Raw genomic sequence first — 22012 nt, 5'->3', positions numbered from 1 at the left:
CCGCCGCAGGCCTCGGCCTGGCGGGGCGGGCGGGGGGTGTCAGGCGGGGTGACACCGCTCCGCCGCTCCCCGCGCCAGGGCCGGCCCGCCGGGGCTGCGGCCGCGGCTGCCCGCGCTCCGCGGGGCCGCGGCGCCGGGCGGGGGCCGCGGGGGTGGCGGGCGGGCGGCGGGGCCCGGCGCGGGCGGGCCCCGAGGGGACATCCCGCCGGTCACTCGGGGCGGCCACCCCGCGCCCCCCACCTGATCCCGCGCCGGGACCCGCGGGGGGCTCGGCCGCGTCACTCACCTGCGGGAGCGGGGCCGGGGGGCGGCGCGGCGGGGCCCGCGGGCGCGGCCGGGCGCGGGCGGGCGGGGGGCGCGGGCGGCGGGTCCGCGCTCGGGGCGCTCGGCGCTCAGCGCTCAGTCGCCATTTCCCGCCTACCGACCCGCTGCACCGCACCGAGGGACCCGGATGGCAGCGCCCGCCGCGCACGCGCACCCGCCGGGGGGCGGGCCCGGCAGGGCAGGCCGGCAGCGAGCGGAGCGGGCCGGGAGGGGGAGCGGGCCGGGGAACGGGACGGGAACGGCCCCGGGATCGGCACCGGGAGCCGCACCGGGAGCCGCACCGGGAACGGCACCGGCAGCCGCCTCAGGCGCCCCGGCCCAGCGGCCTCGCGCGGATCAGGCGGCGGCCGCTGCTGAGCGGTGTTGGCTCCGGGCCGGGCCGGGCCGGGCTGAGCCGCCTCGCCCTGAGGTGAGGGGGGAGCGGGAGCGCTGAGGGGAGCGCGAGCGGGGGGGATGGAGGGAAAGGAGGGAGCGCAGGGGAAGGGGCGGTGTGAGGGGACGCCGCGGCCGCCGGGGGGACGAGCGGCTGTGCCCGGGATCGCGGCGCTGCCCGGGGCCCATCGCGCGGCCCAGCCCCGGCCCAGCCCCAGCCGTGCCCCCCGCGGCACCGGCGGGCGCTCCCGGGGCCGGGCCGGGCCCTTTGCCCGGGGCTCGCCCAGCCTGACCCGTCCCCAGAGCGCAGGGCACTGCTGGCTTGTGGTTTCGGTTGCTGTTTTAAGTCCCCTGGTGCGAAGTTTTATTTCCACTTTCCCTTTTCCTTTTTCTAGGCAGCCTCTTTGGGTGCGAAATGCTGAGGACGCTGCATGTGTTGATATCTGAGTGGCTTAATGAAGCAGCCTGACCATCTCATGCAGTATAGGAGGATGTAGTGAGGTTACATTTATCGTTTCTATGCTGCTGATCCTGGATATCTTCACTTTTCCCTTGATGATCACTTTTACTCCCCAGTCTCTTAAACAGGAATCTTCAGTTCTCAGGTTAACCTGTGTTATGACAGGGTAAGTTCTCACGGTATTGCTCAGAACAGAATGTTTTTATAAGAGTAGCTGGCATCCACATCGTCTAATTTAGCAGCAGAGAAACCCACACAGGTGTTGTTTCCTTTCCTGGTACCTGTGGACTCCCTGCTTACCTTTTGTACCTGGATCAGATTATAAAATCCCAGCTCTCTAGTCACCTAAAATATTTACTGGCTTGTTAAACAGAACTACATGTGCTGCTGTGAAGCCAAGATCTGTTTTAGAATTCTGTCACAGGACTCTAGTGTAACAACAGTACATGAATATTTTGTGAATGATCAGCTGTGAAAAAGGTTCGTTTGGACATGTTAAAGCTTAATTAACACCGTTTGGCAGTTTCTTAGGAGGAACTAGTATGGCAGGATAACTGTGTGATGTCTCATGCTGTGAGCCCAAAAGGACATTCACTGATACTTAGAAAGTGGGAGTTTTGGGAAATGGTGGGTGGAAATACTCTCTCAAGCCATGTAATTAAAATGAAATGAGCTGCCAGAGGAGATCATCTAGCAAGAGTCAAAGCAAGCAGGTATTTGTGAGAGCACCAGCACGGCCAAAAACACGCTGGGAAGACATTAAATGTGTGACTCAGGGTTCAAACTGATCTTTTTGGCAGTGAGAACTGTACTTTTCTGTGTTACAGGATATCAAAATATGTTTTCCACAGTGTCTTGTGCTCTCCTCGTGTGCCTCGGTGCTGAGTTAGGGAGAGGGTGGGAAGGGACCTCAAAGCCCAAACTATTCCATGATTCTCGCTGGTATTCCAGCCCCCTTCTTGCAGGTAACACCGTGAACCCCGAGCACTGGAGCTCAGTCAAGTTTATTTTGCCAAGGTAAAAACAACTGTGAAAAGGACTGAGAGAGGGTTGTAGAAACCAACCAATTCTTGTTTGGGTTTATATTTTACTATTGCCCATTTCCAGTGTTGTTTCTTTTGCTTATCTGAAGGGAATCAAAGCCATCCGTGCATGTGAGTTAAATGAAAGGCAGCTCCCAGGCTGTGCTGCTCCTCCATCCCCAATGTCTGGGAGCCAATCTGGCTGTCCAGGAGCAGCTCCAGACTCACTGTTCTCACTGCTGACACTCCAGCTGACAGCAACAGGGATTCATCTGCTCCCAGATCCCCACAGAAACACATGGGAATGAACCTTGTGTTTGATCTGGCACAGTGCAGCACTGAGAGGGGCACGAGACGTTCCTCCAGGGATGGAACTGCGCAGCCACGGGTGGCCAGGCCCTCTTTTGGGAAGCTAAACTGTAGATTATCCCTACCAGTAATCCCAGTGTGGCTACTTAGGGTTTGCTATAGGTTGAGGAATTGGAGTATTCTGGTTTCTGTGTTGGCAGGAAGAAGTTCAGGCATAAATATGATTACTGTGTTTCTGGCGGGCTCGAAAATTCCACTGCACTCTAATAAATAGGGAGAGATGCCCCCGATTGGTTTTGTGGGTTTGTTTTCCTCTTTTATTTAAACGACAGGAATCTGGTCTCCTCAGTCCTGGAGCCAGCTGGAACAGCAGGACACTGTGCTCCCTCTCCATATAAAGTGCCCAATCTCTCATTTGCTAGTTCATCACAGCAAGATTTTTGATCCTATTAAATATTTTGGTCAGTCTCCTCAAGGAAGGGTCCCAGGTTACTTTAACTGGAAGTTCCATACTTGGGTCCCATGTTACTGAAAGCTCCCTGGAATAGGGATTGCAGCTGACAGATTTATGGCAGGCTGAAATTCCCCTTAACAGGGAGAAAGGAGAAAGGTGTCAGAGAATTTCTTCAGACTTGTGTGAACAGTGAAATGGTTCCTGATGAAAAGTTGGGATATCAAACCCCTTGTTTTAAGTAAACTAGTACTGATCAATGCAGCTCTTCTCCAGGGTGCAAACTGTAAACAGGGAGAGTAAACAGATTTACAGAGAAGACCTTTTGCCCTTTCTGTGGGTTCTTTTGCAAAGCACTCTTGAGCTCTTCTGTCCTGCAGGCTTTGGGTTCCCCACTGTTGCTGAGTTTGCCTACATGAAAATGTAGAACATCATTTAATAAAATCCCCAAACCATTTACCTCATGTCTGTCTGTGTCTTGTCACTTTGAAGTGGCTCTTTGCAGCCATTAAAACGCTGAAAAATGTGGGGTTTGAATTTGTTTCATTCAGAACTGGGTTTTCCCTTTTGGTGAGATCCTGCCCATCAGTTTGGTTTTCCTCGTGTTTAATCTAAAATGGGTTCATTGATGAGTTGGTTTTTGTGGGATCTGTGGGACTTTGGGAAAGCTTCAGCAGCGTGTTTGCTGAAAACCTCCCAAACTGGGCAGCTGGGACTGGCTGGAATAACTGGAGCTGTTTTCTGGCTGTTGGTGCAGGTGCCTGTGTTTCTCACAGGGGCTGAACTCGCCCCTCAGCCTTGGCAGCCGGATCTCAGCTCTCTGTTTGAAATCCCTGTGCATCCAAAGGGCTTTCCAAGTGGAGCCTCAGCCCCAGGACTGGATGCACGGTGGAGCTCTGGGGGTGTTGGGTGAAGGGCTGTGCTGGATCTCTCCTGTGAGCCCCGAGTTGACTGCAGGCTCGCTGGGGGCTGAGGGAAGCAGCTGCTGGAGATCTGTCAGCGTTGTGTGTGCTGCCATCGCCATGGAAACGGGAACTGGCTCCGCACAAACCGCACAGGGACGTTGGAATTGCACGTTCAAAACAAACCCGAGCTGGTTTGTCGCTTCTGGTCCTCAGACCCCGCGTGGTGCCGCGCAGCCCAGGGGCAGGGGGGGCCTGCCAATCCACAGGGACTCATCTTTTCTGTTCATGCTTGGAAAAGAGAGCTGCTGCTTTGGAAAAGAAGTAGCTCTTTAGTTTACTGGTCTTCCCAAGCTGTGCCATGTGATGCTGCACTACAGACAACACTGGGTTGGGCTGGTACTGAACCAGAACACAGCACTGAGCTGGACCTTCACTTTTTAAATGCAGCAGCTTTTTTTGTCATTGACACTTTAGCAGTAATAAATTGTCTTAAAACTCACCAATCATTGTACAGGCGTTGAACTTTATTTAAGAGTTTCACTGAGCTGGCAACGAGCAAACCTGACCCGTTACTCCAGCCCAGCACCTGAGCACAGGGCTGAGTTCAGTCCCCCTCGTCAGTGCCTACAGCCTGTGTCCCCAGGAGCCCTTGGAGGAGCAATCCCCTTCGTTCCCACACTGCAGAGACATGGAATCATCCCCGTAATTCCGACAGTACTTGAACACAGAACACAGAGAAGGGTCTGACTTACAGATCCGATGGAGGAAAGCAGACCGTGGGCCGTGGCAGGTGTTCAGAGCCGCAGCAAGGGATCAAACTGCACCTGGGCTGGACACCCTGGCACAGCACACCAGCAGTGAACCCAGGGAGGGGCTGGTTGGTCCTTCTGTGGACGGCAGACACAGCTGCACACACGTGTCTCTCACTCACACCCTTGCTCTCTTTAACACAAAGATCTCCTACAAGCTGTGAATTATTTATAATTATTTATATCAATTTATATCTTTTAAATCAAGCTATTAGTTGCACAACTTTTTGGGGATGTACCAAATTACTGAAGTCCTACTATAGATTTGCAGCTCTAGCTACGAGATGTGGTCACTGTACAGGAGCTGAGTGGCGATGGTGCCGAGGCTGCCCCGGCCTGGGTCACGCTGAGGAGGGAGCAGCTATTGAACCCTTCAGGTCTCATTCCCAGCTCGTGGCTCACCTGCTGGACAAACCCAGCACTCGGGAGCAGCAGTTCTGCCCACACAGGTGGGGCTGTAGAAAAGGAGTCCTTGGCTGTACATGGCTTCCACAGCGGCTTTGTTACATCAGGTACAAACTGTACAAGTTCTCCAGGTTCCAAAGTGTTGTAAATGGCAGAAACAGTTCAGCCTGTGTTCACAGACTGGGCTTAAGTGTAAAGATTATTTCAGATAAGGACCAGGCTGAGCAACCGGCTCCGTGTGACAACGCTGGTTTAACACAACCTGCAGTAGTACAAGTATGTACATATGTACAGTGGGTCCTCTTCACCTGCTGACTGAGCACACTCGGCACTTCATTCTCAGCTCCCTTGGAAGTAGGAAACACTGGAGTAGAACTGGTTCAGTTTTGCAGCACCTCAAGTCCCTGGGTTGGGCTGTCTGTGCCCCAGGCCTACAGGACCCCATCGCTGAAGCGGGACTTGTAGTCCCCCAGGTCGTTCTGCAGGTCTCGCTCCTCATCATCTGCAATGAAACCACAGGTCAGTTACAGCTCAGACCCTCGGAGCAGCCCTGATGTGACCTCTGAGCGAGCACCCAGCTGCAGCTCCCCAGGGCGTGCTGCAGTGGGGACCCTGGGGCTGCGGTGCCCCCCGCTCCACAGGCTGACTGCCTTCAGAGCCTGCTCCACTCACACTGTGGCTCTGAGACTCCTCCTGCCAACACCTCAAACTAAAACCCAACTGCCATTCCAGAGTTCACTCTGTAAGGCTTCACAGAACCTCTGGGGCTGGCACTGGGACCCCTCCCAGACCAAGGGAATACTTTTCCCACCTATTTCCCAGCTGACACCTTCCACACAGACGTGGCACGACACATTTTTCCCTGCTGGGATGTTTCCTGACGCTGCAGCTGACTTTGCTGTCAGTGTTTTTCCAAACCGCTGTCTTGTATCTCAGACTCATGGGTGAAATTTGGAGAGGCTTTGGAAAACCCTTCCCAGCCTCTCATGCACAGAATCCCTGTTCTGTCTGGGCACACTGGGCCAGGGAACACAGGCAGGAGCTCGGCAGGCAGGGGCTCTCTCAGCCCCCAGCTGCCTTTGGTTCCTCTTCCCAAGGGAGTCACAGCTCTGTCCTGACGGGCAGATGTGGATGTTTCACCTTCCCTTCCAGCCCCAGACACCGTCTGTCTCCACGTCTCTCCTCTGTCCTGCTTCCTGACTTTGCTGCTCGGGGTTTGGCCTTTGAGCCTCCTCAGAAATGGTAAAATAACCCCCCCCGAGTTGTGCCCCCTCAGTGTAACCACTGACTGCAGCACATGCAGAAAATCCACAGAGGAAATGCACATTTGGTATCATTTTATGGGATATTTTAAAATATTCCACATTCTACCTGCCACAATCCAGCAGCTGTCCTATGTGGCTCCCTGGCCTCCTTCCCTCAAAGAAGGGAATCACCCCGTGGGCCCTGCTCCAGCAGCAAAGGGCTGCAGTTCACCTGCAGGGCACATGAGGAACTGCCACCACAGCTCCTGGACATCCTGGGGTTCCTCCCCCTCCGCCACCCGGGCCCCACAAACACCTCCCCTGCAGCAGGAGCCGCCACCTTCAAACCAGGCCTGGCCTTCAGCAGGTGATGAGGGCAGGGGCAGAAGGCTGGGGCTGCCCCTCCCCAGCACATCTCCCAAAGCGAGCATTTTCCCTGGATAATTTCCATCTAAGCCCACACATTCCTCGTGGCAACAGAAACCAAGTGGAATCCAGTGGCTTTGTGGCACGTGCTGCAGGCTTTGTTCAGCCTGATGCAGACCTGGGGGATGTTTTCCTGACAGTTTCTAGACAGAAATTCTTATTTTTGACCTCCCTAAACAATTGTAACCACCCTCCCTCCAACGTCACCAGTTCTCCCCTCTCCTGCCCCGCAGAGAAATCAGTGCAATGCCCGAAGCAGACGCTTTTCCTGGAATGCTGCCCCTGGAAGCACCACTGGCCACATTCAAATCACAGCTCGAGCCAACTCAACAAGTTATTAGGGAACAACAGAACAGAGGGCTTGGGAACTGCGGTTGGAGGGAGCAACACATCCTGCTCCCAACACCCTCAGTAAAAGGCTCCCAGAAGTCACCCTTTAACCTTCACTGGCTCTCATTAACCCAGTCTGTCTACACAGAGACACAGAGGGGTTCACCAGGAAAACGATTTTCCCAAGTCCAAATTCCGAGCCCCCAGAGCAGGGACCCAACGCAGATGGGAGATGGTTTTATGGGGTCACTTTCAGTCAGAGCACTGCCTTTTCAAACACCCCTCACGCTGCAAGCTGCACAAGCACAATCTGGATTTTAACAACCTGGCACCACTTGTCACTCCCTCCCACCCACCCTTTCCTAAGTGGCATATGGGAACGCTGTCCATGCCCCTGGTTACTGTTCACAGCACACCTGGCACTGACTCCTGAAGCCACACTCCCTGGGAAGCCCCCCCAGCCGGGTACTGGTGCTGATGGAGCAGCAGGAGCTCCGAGGGAAGGGCCACAGCACTGTCCCTGCACGGGCAGGGTGGGAAGGGACCTTAAGGCCCTGCCAGGGGCAGGGACACCTTCCACTAGACCAGGTTGCTCCAAGCCCATCCAGCCTGAATCCTGCTGTGCCTCCTTGCAGCTGCCAGCTGGGATGAGCAGATGACAGCCCAAGGATCCCTCTCTGGAGGGACAGGGGTGAGCACACAAACCCACTGTGAATTCTGAGCACCAGGGTCACAGAACAGGCCTCCTTGAGCAGAGGGCTGCAGTTCATCAGTCAGTTAATTAATCGCCCAGGGTTCTGATCCATCTTTTTCTTTCCCTTGTTCATGAGTTTCACACTCCCAGGCCAGCCCAGCCCAGCCTGCTGACACTGCACTTAGTGCATGCCCACACAGTCAGCTGCTTTTTAACAGCTTTGCCCATTAATTATGCTTAGATACCAATTAAATACTCGTATGAAAAACCTCCAGCTAAAAACTTACACTGTGAGGGTCAAAATCAGGGGGTTGATTTACCATCTCCTATTTCCCCCCCCCCCTCTTTATTTTACACTTTCATTTAGCTGGAAATACTCTGTATGTACACAAGCATTCTCCCCCTACAGACATGCAGGCCTGTCACAAACATCCCCAGACAGCTGGATGGAGGATGGCAGACAAGGCAGGCACAGGCAGGGACAGGCAAGCGAGGGAGGGGATGCAGGAGCCACATGCAGGAGGGGTGGCCATGCACACACAGGGGCATTAGGCAGCGCTGGCTCAGCAGCTGTGAGTTAGCAGGAACACCACAAGCCTGTTGAATCTGTGTATAATGCACAGGAGTGACACCTGGAATGGCTGCCTGAGGCCCCACTGCACAGCAGCTCCAGGCAGCACCCAAAACACCACATTCCTCTGCTGGACAATTTAGGAATGTCCAGGCCCACAGCCCACCCAGCCAGGGGGCAGAGCTGGGGGTTTGGGTAAAACCATGCCTGGAATTTAGTGCCTTGCTTTTCCTAGCAGGAACTATACCCAACTGCAGTGAGGTGTCAAAACTCCCTCCCTAAAGACTGGTGCTCTGTCTGAGCAATTGGTGATCAGCTAAACCAGCGAGGCTTTACACAAATTCAACAAGTAACTCAGCGTGGGTTTGTCACAATGGGATGGAGATAAGGCCCAAGCTCACCTTGGACGTCTTCTTCTCCACCATCACCATCCTCTTCCTCATTGTAAGCCAGCTCAGCCTGTTTGTCTGCCTCATACTCACCCACGTTCCCATCATCCCCATTATAATCTGCCAGTTTAGAACCCTGCTGCGGGTCCACAGGGGATTCATTCTCATCAAAGAACCGGCCTGTGGAGTAGGAAAGGAGTGAGTCAGCAGCAGAGAGGAAAGAAACAGGGAGATTCTACACCAGAGCAGGTCACAGGTGGAGGCAGCTGGGGTCTGGGGTAGTTCCAGCTGGAGAGAGAGGAGGGAGAAGGGAGAGGGCTTGGACAGGGGGAGAACAAGGCTCATGGAGCACCCCCGTGTGGAAAGGACACGCTCTGTCACCCAGCACTCGGACCTCCTGGAATCTGACAGTCCCAAGCTCCTGTCCCCATGGAGAAGGGCTGCAGTGAGCCCCCAAACCACCACCCTGGAGTGCCTATGGACACTAACACGTTTTCTCAAAGTGCTGAACAGCAGCACTCAGTGGAGGGTTTAGTCTCCATTTTCCCCAAGGCCTGGCATTTTCCACACGCTGGAGCCATCACTGCTGATGTGGTGCCTGGCAATGCCTGCAGGGTGTGCCCAGCTGGCACAGGGGAACCCAGCAGAGACCTGACCTCCGTGTGTAACTACCTCACTCACTGGCTTTACACTCTGCTTTCCTGCTGAGCTCTAGCAGGGTTCAAAATGTCCCCAATACAGAACTTTTGTCTCCCCATCAAAAATTAAGAATAGTTCCAGATCCTGAAACAATGCACAAGAAAAACAGGCATTAGCTGGAACTCTGGAATGAGCAGACAGCCAGGCAGGCACACAGGGAGACACCACTGGTGTGATGTCCAGCTCGGAGCTGGTGCTGAGCAGGGTGCAGGGACACACTGCTTGCCCGCTGCCTGAAGGGAGCAGCTCTGAGTCTGCCGAGGCCACAGGCCTGGAGGGCTGGGTATAAATGAAAAAAAATGGCTTAAAGTGTGATAGTCTTTACAGACTGGGCACCCAGGCTGCTGGGGCAGTGAGTGAGAGACTTGTAGTGGGAGTAATTGGATGATTTCAACCTCAGGATTAAAAGGGGACAGATATGAAAATGAAATGATTTCCTAAAACAGTGAACACTTTTCTATGCGGTAGAATATAAAGATCAGGACAGAAGTAGTACTATGGTTCTTCTCTGGATGGGGAGAAAAGCAGCAGAATCACACCTGGTGCAGCTCAAATGGACAGAAGCAGCAGTTCAAGGTATTTTCACAGAACAAGCAAGAAGGAACCATGATCTGTTTAGAAATCCCAAGTTCCATACATTATTCATTCCCTGTTCATGTCAGCCAGTGATCCTGGCTATTACTGATGGTATTTTTGACACTGCATCATATATAAAACCCAGACAGGACAAGAGGACTTGCACATGCTAAACCTAAACCGAGTCATGAAACACACCGGAATGTCCCCAACTGCCAGCACAAGCACCTGTGGGTGTGCCAGAGGAACTGTGACACACGAGCACTGAACAAACTGAGGCTACAGCAGCAAAGACTGAAACGATGAGGAGATCCCAGGAAATGCAGCAGGTCCACACAGGCTGTGAGCTGAGCTCAGTGAGCCCCTGGTGTGCAGGACCCCCCTGTGAGCCCAACCCTCCCCATCCCACCCCTGCCATGGGCAGGGACACCTTCCACTGGCCCAGATTGCTCCAAGCCCCGTCCAACCTGGCCTGGGACACTTCCAGGGATCCAGGGGCAGCCACAGCTTCTCTGGGCAACCTGTGCCAGGGCCTGCCCACCCTCACAGGGGAGACAATTCCTTCCCAATATCCCATCTAATCCAAATATGAAGGAGCAAAGAGAACAGACTAATCAGTGACAATTCCTGACTCCCACGCACCCCCTCACAGCCTACAAGGGACACATTTCCTTCACAGCTCCTGCCTACACAACTTAGACCCCCCATCATTTAATACATGGCCAGGGAAAACAGATAATCCATTAAATACCCAACAACTTCACTATGAAGCTCCCTTGATAAACTAAGCAGCCTTGAAGACCTCAGGGTGCAGAGGAAAAGCCAAGACTGCCCAGGTTCTGTGCCAGCTTAATACACCCATCCCTGCTGCCTCACAAAGATCCACAAGTCACGTCAGAACAACCAAAGTCCTCCCAAAAGGTCTGTTTCTTCAGAAAAATCTTATTCAGATAAAAAAAAAACCAAGAGAAGATGTTTCAGCAGTTAAGTTTTTCCTCCTAAACACCCCTTCCCCACCCAAGTGCTAAACAATTAGAACTGGGTCTTCAAAAACAGCCTCCCCCACAACACACCTGTGTGCACCTGTCTGGAGGCTCCTGCCTTGAGCAGACACGGAAGGGAAGGGTTCTGGAACCACCTTCTGTCCAACACACATTCCCCCCACCACCGAGACCCCTCAGTAACTCAGTATCCTGTGTGTACCAACATCCTGACTTAATCTATTTAAATGCGCAGTAATTTCCAAAAGCATTCTAAATTCCAATAAGGACATAATCTTTTTAAATAACTGAATATCCATGTGAAAAATAACACACTAAAGCACATCTTTTACCCAGGAACACATTACAATCCTTCCCAGGCTCCCTCTCCAAAGCCACCCTCCGCAGTGGTCCCTGTTTTCCAGACAGGCACTCTCACAGACAGAAAATGAAGGGATATTTTAAATATACTGAAGTGTGTGACATTGGCCAACTTACTTTGCTTAACCTTCTGCAATTCGCTAACTCGGCTCTTTGGGATTTGTATCTGCTCTGTCTCAATTTTGTGCTCTTTCTGGGCTTCCACCTTTTCTTCAAAACTCAGGTGCTGGAGAGGGTTTGGAGGGATCTGCTTCGCAGCGTTGGCGTTTCCATCGCTGTCACTGGGCAGACCTGCAGGGAAGAGGTGTCAGTGTCTGCAGGCCTCACATGGCTCCAAAGAAGGCAGAGGACAACTGGTCACATTTTAATTCCTAATCAATCCCCCGCTGTCACCTTCCCAGCTGACGTTCTGCACGTGCTTCAGCTCTCCACGAAGCTCAGAACAGTAACACATTTATGTGTTTCTTTTATCCTCCTGCTGATTCTGCTTTTCAAGTCTACCAAGCATCACTTATTGTTTCAAGAGCTCCGATCTGAGGACAAGGGTGTGGCAGGGCACAGAAGTTGTGCTAAAAACAACCACCAGAATCACAGGACTCCATAGCCAAGGAGCCGAGAACACCCTGATTCCCCTGAAATTCTCATCAAACTCCTGTTGATAAGCTCCAAGCTCAACAAAACAAGCTTTTCATTTCCTGCATCTTATGATTTCTCATTAATAAAAGTGAAAATGAAGGACTACCTTCAAAGGAAACAAACTGTTTAAAAGATGTGGCATTTGGAAACAACAATCTTTAAAATGTGTATGCAGGCTTTGAGCTCCCTCATTCTGGAATTCTGCTCACCCATCCACTGTAAAAGTAAAGAAATAAAAGAAAAACTTCTGTTGTCTTTTTCCAAAAGAACCAATAATGGGCAGAACAAAAACTTGAAGCTGTTCTGTCATCCCGAGAACTTTATACTTAATTTATTAATATTAAAGTTATATCACTGCAGGACTTTCAGTTCTCATGTCCCAAACCTCCCCCACGTCATTCTCCAGTGAGCTGTTCCCAGGGCCAGGAGGACTCTGAGCGAGAGACAGCAATGCTGGTTTATCTCTGACTGTGGCCACCAAGAGATCAACAACCAACCCCCGAGGTGCAGCCCTAATTAGTACCCTAGGGGGGAACACTCATTTCAATTACTCTGTCCACCAGAGGACTCCCCAAGCACTTCTCTTTGAACCTTCTAACTCAGATTGGGCTGCAATTGGCCAAAAGGCTCAGGAATTCCTGCTGTGGAGGGTACAGAGAGAGATCACACAACCAGCAGCCTGAGTGCCTCAGTCAGCCAGATAAGAACACAGCCTTGGATCCTGCAGAAATTTGTCTCTGGTTTTCCTCTGGTAACCAAACTGCCTTGTCCCCTGCTAACAGGAGTTGTACCTGGTGCCAAGTTCGGAGCATGGGGTTGTTCAGTTGGAAGATTCAGAACAGGTGGATGACCTTCACTCTTAGGAGCTGAAATAAGTGGCTTCTTTAAAGCTAGAACAGAACACGGGGACAAAACTATTAACAGGAGACAAACAAGACACTATTTACCTGGTCTAACTCTAACAGGCCCGTAAAGTCTCTGCTTTCCTTGTTTTCTCAGTTTTAAACCACAGATGGAAATAAAAAATACAATAATATTTTGGGAGGGGGATTATCTGAAACATTCAGTTTTGAGCACTCCAACCTCTAAAGCACAGCAGAAATGATCTGATTTTACATTGCACTTGAATTTTATTACCACAGAGAGATTTCAAAGCCCTGCATTCACTGTGAACCACATGGTGTTCACACACAATATATACGTCACTAAGACCCCAAACATGAAAGAATTAGAGTATTTCTCCTCACCGGTGGGAGTATCTTCAGCTTTTGCTGGGTCATTATCTTCTATTTCAGGCATGCCTGCATCTCCTCCTGCTTTGATTTTCTCTGCAAGACAAGAACAGGATATTCTGCCTTACCAGCCTTACCAGCCTTTCAGTCTGAGCAGCGAATGTGCCCCTTGTGGGAGGCTCTAACTTAGTCAAATCACTGCAGCTAATCAAGTTATCTGAGCCAAACAATTCCTTGTTGTGCTTCAGAGGAATGCACAGTTCTGGAGGATGGCAAAGGACGCAACACAACTGGTCCATTCTCCATCAGAAAGGCCAAGAAAGGAAATACCTTTGTCATTTACAACATGCTCTGAAGGGTCCTCGTTCTTCTCTGTGTCTTTGCCTTCCTCTGCCACAGCCTCAGGTACCGCCTGGCCACCATTGCTGGGACTGACTTCAGTGTCTTTACTGGACTGAACTTTTTGTGTGGCCTGCTGGAACAAATTCAGAAGGAGCCAAGATTAAGCACATCCCTGGAAATTACAAAACAAATGCCCTCAAATTCGAAATTACTTTGAGTAAGCAAAATTGCACTTATGACTTCACTGATGAGCAAAGCAACGAGCAGAGTCCTCTCTGCACAAACCTGTGTCCTGGGGGTATGGGCACACAACTGAACAGGCAGTGCTCGAAACAGCACAGCTGCAGGACATTTCTACTGCCATTCCAGGTGTTAAGGACAACACAAACAGGTTAAGGTGTGGTTGGCCTTAAGCCTCAGGTCAGATCCCTGGAGGAATTCGAGACTGTAAGAAAAGATCTGTTGGAAATCTGCTCTCGGTCTGCCTTATTATTTGAAATGTTTATAGGAAGACCAAGTAAGAAAATGGAATTTTAAGCAAAGCAGGTTATTTCATCGGTTTGCAGGACAGAGGCCCAAATTCTACTGGCAGCATCTTGTAATCACAGCCTTGATACCATTCCAACACCCTTATTTCCATCACATTAGCACCTGGAGGCCTCAGCAGAGCTCAGTTCCCTGTGCAGTAACCTGGGCAAGGCTGTGAGAACACAGATCCCACCCTGGAGAGCTGAACAGCAATAGCCACGTTACAGCAAGAACTGAAATCCTCAGCAATGATGTCATGGAGGAGGGTTGGAGCAAAGCAAAGAATTTGGCCTCATCTTCCAGCTCAGTCCACTGGCTGAGCAAACGGGCAGATTTCCTACATTAACACCCATTTAGGGCTGCTCAGGGGGATGTTTAACACAAGGTTAGGAGAGAAATGTCCCAGGCCTCCACTCCTCTGAGGCAAACAGCAGACTCTGGGCTCTTCTCACTCAACACAAAATTCCCTGCCGTTACCTTTTGCTCCCGTGCAATTTGGTCCATTAATTTCTTGATGTTCTCTTCATGCTGCAGCCTCATTTCCTTGATCTGCTGCCCACACTGCAGGCTTGAGGAGAAACACACCGTTAGATACACGTCATTTGTTGTATCTGCTCTCCCACAAACCAAATAAGGGGGAAAATATGAAGTGGCACAAAAAGCCAAACCTGAGAGACAACTAGAATAGTCTGTCCAAAAAGCCTGGTCCTGGCATGTGTATGGAGTGGGAATGGACTGAATACAGAAAGAAAGCAGAACTGGAAAAAATAGGGACAGAGCAGAAAAAAACAGTAAAATAAACAAAATGGCCTTGAATATATTTCCTCCAAAAGCTGGAATGCAACCAAAAAGTCAAGCTTTACAGTTAATCTGTCAGTAAATATTAATTCTACCGGGAAAGCAACATGTCTTTCATGGCTGTCAACAGAGAAGGTACACAACTACCACTATCAGTTACTGCTCCCAACTCAAATAACACGATCTGAATACACAGCCACGTGTCCCAACTTCCCTAACAAGCCACAGACATCAGCCTGAGCAGCAGAATTCCCATCTCCCACAAACCCTCAACAGCACAGAAAGAACATTCTGTGTGTGTGAAAGCTTCAAACACTTTCTCAAGTGTTAAACCTCCCTCACTCCTCAAAGCTGCAGGAGTAGTTTGTTCCTCTTTCTCCATCGTCAACCTAAAAGGCTGAGGTCAGCTTAAAATTTCAATCCACACAATGCTGCCTTCAGCTTCAATCAAAACAAATGAAATGATACTGTTAGAAAGGCAGCAATGACCAACACCAATGACATAGGACTGTGTCCATTAAACTCTGCCGTGTGTTTGTTAACTAAATCTCCATGCCATAAAAAATGCATTGACTTAAAACTGCTGAACAATTCCAGAGTAAGTCAAGACTCCCCCTAACTCCTATCTCCCTTTGAGGTAGTAGGACACCACCAAGAAACAGAGCCTGAAAGTCAAATGGCTAACAGCGTGCATCGCCAAGTGAGCACCCTCAGGCTGGAGGATTAGCAGACACAGGATTAACCAGCACTTTTTAGTAAGCACAGACCCCGATCACATGCACAAACCTGCAGTTACCAGCACTCCTGAGGACATACCTGTCGTATTCCAGCCTCCTTGTAAGGTAGGTGTTGTTCTTCTTGTACTCGTGCAGCTGATCCTCCTGGCGGATGAATTCCTGCCGTAACTCTGCCAGTTGTTCTAGGCCAGAAAGGAAACACCACTGTGAAACTGAGAAATAAAACTAAAAATGCCCTGTGCCAGATACAACTTTCAGTATTGCTAAATAAGTAAAAAGCTGCTTGGGTTTTATGCTAGTTCATCTAAAGATTCTTAAACTAATTTGAAGAAGATGCCATTTCTCTCATGTAAAGATGAGTGCCAGATGGCAGCACAAATTGGAGAAATTCTTCTGGTGCTACAGCAAACCCCGTAAATTTTTCTTTACCTTAGCATTGCGTAAGGCTTCTAAATGCAATTTCACTGTCTGTCAGGAAATGCAATTTCCTGAAAGATTCTGTGACCCTGAGTAACACAAAAGCACTACCAGGTTACTTCAGGCACAACGCTCAGATACTGCCTGTAGTGACTGTACAAAAGGAGGCACTTCCCGCTATCCATCAAATCAACACGTATTTCCTGTCTCCACAACTGGTCTGGAAGTTCTCCCTGCTCCTCAGGCTACAAGTAATTAAGCTTTCTGCTGTTTTAAGCTGCAGCTGCACAGATACAGGCAGAAACCACGTGTGGTGTTGTGTGCAGGCACGTTCACGTTTGGGCACTGGCTGCTCCAGCTCCCTCTGCAATATTCCAGACACGGTAAGACCACAGGCATTATAATCATGTCTGTACAGATCAGCCTGAAGAGATGTTTTCTGGAGCTTTTCTAACCCAGCATAGCCACCACAGTGTTTCTGACCAAACTATACTAACTTGTGTACTTGGCCATGAAAACGACTCTAAAAGCTTGGAGGTCAGCGGTGCCCGAGCACACGCTCCTCCTGCAGACAGCAACGTCCACAAGAGCCAACCCTACACTTACCCACCCCAGGAACGAACAATACACTGAGACTGCACATTATGGGATGTTCCAGCATCACCTGATCCTTCCTTTAAACTGCATTCTGCAGCCCCTGGGCAGTTGAAGTACCCGGCTCCAGCCTGCCAAGTGAGTTTGGCCATGAAGCCCTCACCCTTTAGCCGGTGTATGTCCGCCATCTGATACGAGATGTTGTTCTGCAGCTTCATCTGGAAGGAAGAAAAGGCTGGATAAATACAGGTAAGCAGGGGGGTGGCAAGGGTTTGGGCTGCAAACACTCAGGTGTGTCTGTTTGCTTTGTAAGGCAAATGTATGGAGAGGATTATGGCCAGTGCCGGGAAATCCAAGTCCTGTGTATTTAGTGACATCACCAAACCAACACTGTGTTCAGGCTCTGCTAACAAGGGCTTTAACTTTAATTCCAGAACACATTTCTATCAGGAAAGTAGATTGTCAGGGCTAAAATAAACACGCTGCATCCTGATACTGCAGGAGGGACAGTGAATGGCCAATGTCAGAGCACAGGTGGGTAAAACTAAACATGCAGCACCAACAGCAAAACCAAGTGTTACCTAAGTACATCATATAACAGAATTCTTATATTTAAATAAATCTTTTACGTGTTGCTACTTAATATTTCTAACACAAATTTTATTTTAAGAGGGAATCTGACACCAGTAAAATTCCACAACAGTTTTTAATTTGGTATTTTCAGTAAGGAAAAGAATAGCAGTTACAGCAAGAAACGCATGTACACGAAGTCTTGAAGTAAAGACGCTTTTTCTTGTTGTTACATAAAGACAAAACCCAGCAGGAATGAAGAGGAAGATGCATGAACAGACTGTGCTGAGAAAGGGTGGAAAATCCCCACCTGCCATCAAGCACCTCAGAGGCTGAGGTTATTCTACTTGCAGTTCCACGACGAAAGAAAGGGAACTCTAGGAAGGTGCTGAGTGGGGCTGTCACTCGTGGGGGACAAGGTGAGCATCACCGCTGGGGACAGCAGTGCCAGCACACCCGGACACACACCCGGACACAGGGGCTGTTTCAGTTCCCCCCAGCCCCCAGAGTGTCTCAGTCAGTCATCTCCATTTCCTGTCAAAACAAACCCCAAACACACTTGCCCTGTAGGACTTCCTGCCCCCAGCTCTGCCTTCCCTTTGTCAATCATTCATTCATTCATCCCCAGCTCTTTCCCGCTGTGTTCCTGTTGTTACCAGAGGCCCCCGGACGGGCTGATCCCCTGTGGTCTGCTCAGGCACCCCGAGCTGGGACTGCAGCCCTGCAGGAGCTGCTGAGGTGGCACCCCGAGCTGGGACTGCAGCCCTGCAGGAGCTGCTGAGGTGGCACCCCGAGCTGGGACTGCAGCCCTGCAGGAGCTGCTGAGGTGGCTCTTTGTGCAGCACACAGGGTACATGACCACGCATCAGCCGCTCCCGCGCACAGCACCGCTTCCTCGGGGCGCACAGCGCTCCGGGCAGAGCCTCGGGGCCAGCCTGCAGGATCTGCCCCAGCCCTGGCAGCAGGACACTCCTGTCCCAGGCCCAGAACAAAAGCCAAGAGAGTTCTGGAGTGTGGAGAGGCATTACCACGGCTCCCGCCTATGAGGGGACACTGAGCTGCTTCACAAGGCTTTTCCCAAAAAAAAAAAAAAGCAAGTGGAATTGAAAAATTAGGGACAGGGCGGAAAGAACAGTAAAATAAACAGAACAGCCTTAAACATACTTCCTTCAAACCCCAGAATGTAACTGAAAAGTCCAGCTCCACAGTTGATCTGTCAGCATTTATTAATTCCACTAGGAATGTGCTCTTCGGGTAACCTGAGCCCCCTGATCACACTGCTCTGGAGCAGTGGCAAAACACCCCCGGCCCCCCAGGGACCCTCAAGGAGCCTCCTGCCACGTCAGAGCCACGTTTGCCACGTGCTCTGCCCACTGAGGCATTCAAGGCCCTCTCCTTACAAGATGCCCAAAGCAACACCCCATCCAGGGCCAGCCTGGCCTGGACTTGCAGAGCTTTACTACAAAAGCGCAGGGAGCAGGTGGGGATTTCACAGGCAAGGAGGAGACACAAGTCACCACCAAGCCTTTCCATGCCCCAGGTGCCCACCATGCCAGCTCCCCCTCCCACAGACCCAGGACAGGGGGGCAGGTGCTTACAGTGATTTCTTGGGTGCTAATGAAAAAGTATCTTCCCTATTTTGCAAAACCACTGACAATAATCACCACAATTTCCTGTTTTCCACTCTAATGCGACTGTTTCCCAGAACCCAGTAAACCTACCAACAAAGGAGACCCTGGGAAGTAGTAGGGTCTGTTTTCAAACCCTCATCTATCAGAATTCCTCACACATGACACTTCCCACTGGCTCCTGCTCATCCCATAACCACGCAGCCTGGCCTGTGAGCAGGAGCTGGATGGGAACGTGCAACAGTTTTGCCACACAATCTTTCATTTTGGTGATTCTGAGTTTCAGAGAGAAGTGACAGAATTTATATCCAGCTCAGCTGACAGCAAATGTCCCTCATCTGAAGGACAGAAAGGGAAGAAGCTTTTTTATGATTCATGGGATCTGTTCCACCTACACATGCAAATTCCACGAGCCATGGCGCGGGTCCAGCTCCTCCTGAGCCACGTCCTCCTTCAGTCTAGACCTGTTTGTAGTGCTCAGAGCTCTCACGGGCTCCTCTGGGATGGAGAAAATAAACCCCCTGCAGCCCAGTGAGCCCTGCACAGCAAAACCCACCAGCGCTGGCTGAGCTGTAAGTCTTGTCACACAACTCCAGTCGCTGCTGTGAAGGGGCAGCTTTGCAGTCTGGGGGGTTATCAGCGAGTTTTGGCAACAAACAGACCCAGCTGCTCCCAGGGGTGTTTGACCCAACAGCTTCATCCCAAGCATTGCTGGGCAGCAGGGAGGGGCAAGGCTGTGTTCCACCCCTGACCAGGCCAGCAGCTGGTGTGGAACTGGGAAACTATGGAAAAAATATATATCCTAACAGTATTCTACAAAACCCCACGGAATACGCAGGAGGCTGATGCTACCTGGGCATGCAGCGCCTGCCCAAGCTCCAGGCAGGCACTACCCCTGCTTGCCTCTCCCAGGGAGCTCCAAAAGAGAGCTCCTGGTTTGTTCCAAGGCCCATCAAGGAGCTCATCACAGGGTGACAGAGCAGAATTCCCAAGAACTCAAGTTTCTTCTCTTTCTTTCTAAACACAAGACACCAAGGTCATGGTCCCACCTTTGCTCCCAAGAGCAAACATATCCCAGCTCATTCCACATCCAGGGAAGGAGGGGAGAGCCAAGAGTTTGGGCTTCACTCCAGAGATCCCTGAGTCAAGGGGAAGCTGCTGCAGAGACTGGAGTTGCCTCGGCACTGGGAAAGGCACTTGATTTATGTGACCACAAGGCAAAGAACCTCAGCTACGGACAAAGGAGCACAAAGCAGAACTGACACTGAGAACCACCAGGGCAGCATCTTTCAAACGAGTTTTCTATTAAATAAGCCTGGATTTGTTGTGCTCACTTGGCACCCTGGGAATTACCAGTGCTGGGGTTTTATTTGAGCTCCTGCATTTCATAAATGGACTATGATCACTGGTAAAAAGCAGTTTAGTCAAATAGATTAGGTCCTGCTTTGAGACAAAAAAAAAAATTGTCAAGTCTTTTTTGGTTGGACACTTTATATCTCCTACTAATTCTTGGTGACAGATCTTTATTCTCTAAAACAAAGCTTTATTCTCTCAGAGAAGTACAGTCACTTGAACACAGTCACTTAAAAGGTGGGGTTTTTTTTAAAAAAAGGTTAGAATTGTCGCCCCTGAGAAACAACACCCTGAGAGTGTGGCATTTCCATAAATCCCACTGTGAGAATAGTGTTCAAGGAGCAGAGAGATGACCTGCATGCAAATATACCCCACACTCACCCGGAGCAGGAGAACTCGTGTGCTGAGCCCGGGGAAGCTCCGGGGATGGTTATGAAAGAGGAACAGTGAAAGTCGAGCCACTCGCTCACCCTGCACAACAAAGAGATCCCCAGGCCACCCCCACCGAAAGGACCAGCTCAGTTTTGTACGAGCTTGGCTGCTCCAAGCCAAGCAAAATGACATGTTATGTCAGCAGCAGGATTTTTTTCCCCAAGTACACGCTGGCAGCATAAAAATCAGAGTGTGCTGTGCCAGGCATTCCGAGAGGCAAGCTCAGGGTGCCACGGAAAAGCACACGGGTTTCATTTCCCTTGAAACTGTAGCTCTACGGTTCTGTCTGGTTTTTGGGTTTTTTTCCCCACTGATCACAAAAGAGCAAATAACCGCAGCAAAGACAGAAAGCTCAAAAAACAACAAGCAAACTTAAACCAGCCTTATGGGAAAGAGGGAGCTCGGGGGGTGTCCATTGTTCGCGCACACACTGGAGGTTTCCAGCCGGCTCCGGGGGTGTTTGCAGAAACCCGAGCACACTGCAGCTGTCCCACAGCACCAGGCGAGCGCCTCGGGGCGCCGATTCACCCTTCAGGAGCAGAGGCTGCGGGGACGCCTGGGACGGGCGAGGACTATCAGAGCCGCCCGCAGGGCAGCGGGGACCCCCCCCTCTTACCTTGCCGTCCTCGCAGCGCTTCACCTGGCCGTCCCTGGCCTGCAGCTGGCTGCTCAGCTGGCTGTAGTCCGCCTCCTTCTGCTCCAGCTGCTTCCTGTGCGAGTCCACCTTGCCCAGCAGGTCGGAGTTGCGGCGCTCCAGGCGGCCCCGCGCCACCTCGGTGCGCTGGGCCTGGCTCTGCAGCTCGGCCAGCTCCTCCCGCAGCAGGGCCTGGCGGGACGCCGCGTTCCAGCAGTGGAAGGCGAGCACGGCGATCACGGCCAGCAGCGCCACCAGCACCAGCGAGGGCAGGCGGCCGCCCCGGCGGTTCGCGCCGAACCCCACCATGGGGGAGGCCGAGGGGGCGGCGGCGTCCGGGCACGGGGGGGCCGCGCGGGGCCCTGGGGGGACCGGGGGCGAGGGGCAAAGGGGAGACCCCGGCGGGGGGGGCGCTGAGGGCGGCGGGGAAGGGGAGCCGGCGAGGCCGGCGCTGTGCCCGAGGGGCGCGGAGCGGAGCGGGCGGTGCCGGTGGCGGTGGCGGTGCCGGTGGCGGTGCCGGTGGCGGTGCCGGTGCCGGCCGGGCCGGGAGGGACCGAGCAGGGAGCGGGCACGGACCGAGCAGGGACCGAGCAGAGCCCGCCCGGCTCCGCCGCCACCGCGGCGCCCCGCCCGCCCCTCTCGCGAGACGGGCCCGCGCAGCTCTCGCGAGAGCGCGACCCCGCCGTGCCCTGAGGGCGGGCCGGGCTGTGGGGCCGTCACAGCCCGGGACGGGCGGGAGGGGACGAGGGGACAGTGAGGAACGG

At 52.0% G+C, this 22012-nt stretch overlaps 1 protein-coding gene and 1 long non-coding RNA gene across 3 annotated transcripts; one reads left to right on the top strand and one right to left on the bottom strand.

The window, feature by feature from the left end:
• Positions 1–698: 698 nt before the first annotated feature.
• Positions 699–18962, top strand: LOC114067182. The gene is made up of 3 exons (XR_003573340.1): positions 699–733; positions 1092–1589; positions 18951–18962. It is a non-coding gene; the product is annotated as an uncharacterized LOC114067182 (long non-coding RNA).
• CASC4 (cancer susceptibility 4) lies at positions 4349–21774 on the bottom strand. 2 transcript variants are annotated; one of them, XM_027902459.1, is made up of 10 exons: positions 21231–21771; positions 16795–16849; positions 15700–15802; positions 14563–14653; positions 13546–13687; positions 13231–13311; positions 12775–12873; positions 11465–11638; positions 8724–8891; positions 4349–5559 (listed from the first exon to the last, which is right to left on the bottom strand). In XM_027902459.1, the coding sequence occupies exons 1-10, from the start codon at positions 21555–21557 to the stop codon at positions 5489–5491; spliced, it is 1311 nt and encodes a 436-aa protein (XP_027758260.1). In that variant the 5' UTR covers positions 21558–21771; the 3' UTR covers positions 4349–5488. The 2 variants fall into 2 exon arrangements, with proteins under 2 accessions (XP_027758260.1, XP_027758261.1); XM_027902460.1 differs by lacking the exon at positions 8724–8891 and having other exon boundaries at positions 21231–21774.
• Positions 21775–22012: the final 238 nt, after the last annotated feature.

Source organism: Empidonax traillii, unplaced genomic scaffold, assembly GCF_003031625.1.
Source record: "Empidonax traillii isolate 1590-97213 ecotype Southwest subspecies unplaced genomic scaffold, ASM303162v1 scaffold876:size463933, whole genome shotgun sequence".
NCBI classification, from domain to species: domain Eukaryota; kingdom Metazoa; phylum Chordata; class Aves; order Passeriformes; family Tyrannidae; genus Empidonax; species Empidonax traillii.
Note: the sequence above shows the minus strand (reverse complement) of the source record. Positions and strands in the feature narration are given on the sequence as shown.

Coding starts and splice junctions, on each gene's coding strand:
- CASC4 (XM_027902459.1), bottom strand. CDS start 21,557: ATGGTGGGGTTCGGCGCGAACCGCCGGGGCGGCCGCCTGCCCTCGCTG. Junction 16,850..21,230: donor AGCGCTGCGAGGACGGCAAG/GTAAGAGGGGGG, acceptor TCTTCCTTCCAG/ATGAAGCTGCAGAACAACAT. Junction 13,688..14,562: donor AAATTGCACGGGAGCAAAAG/GTAACGGCAGGG, acceptor TTGTTCCAGCAG/GCCACACAAAAAGTTCAGTC.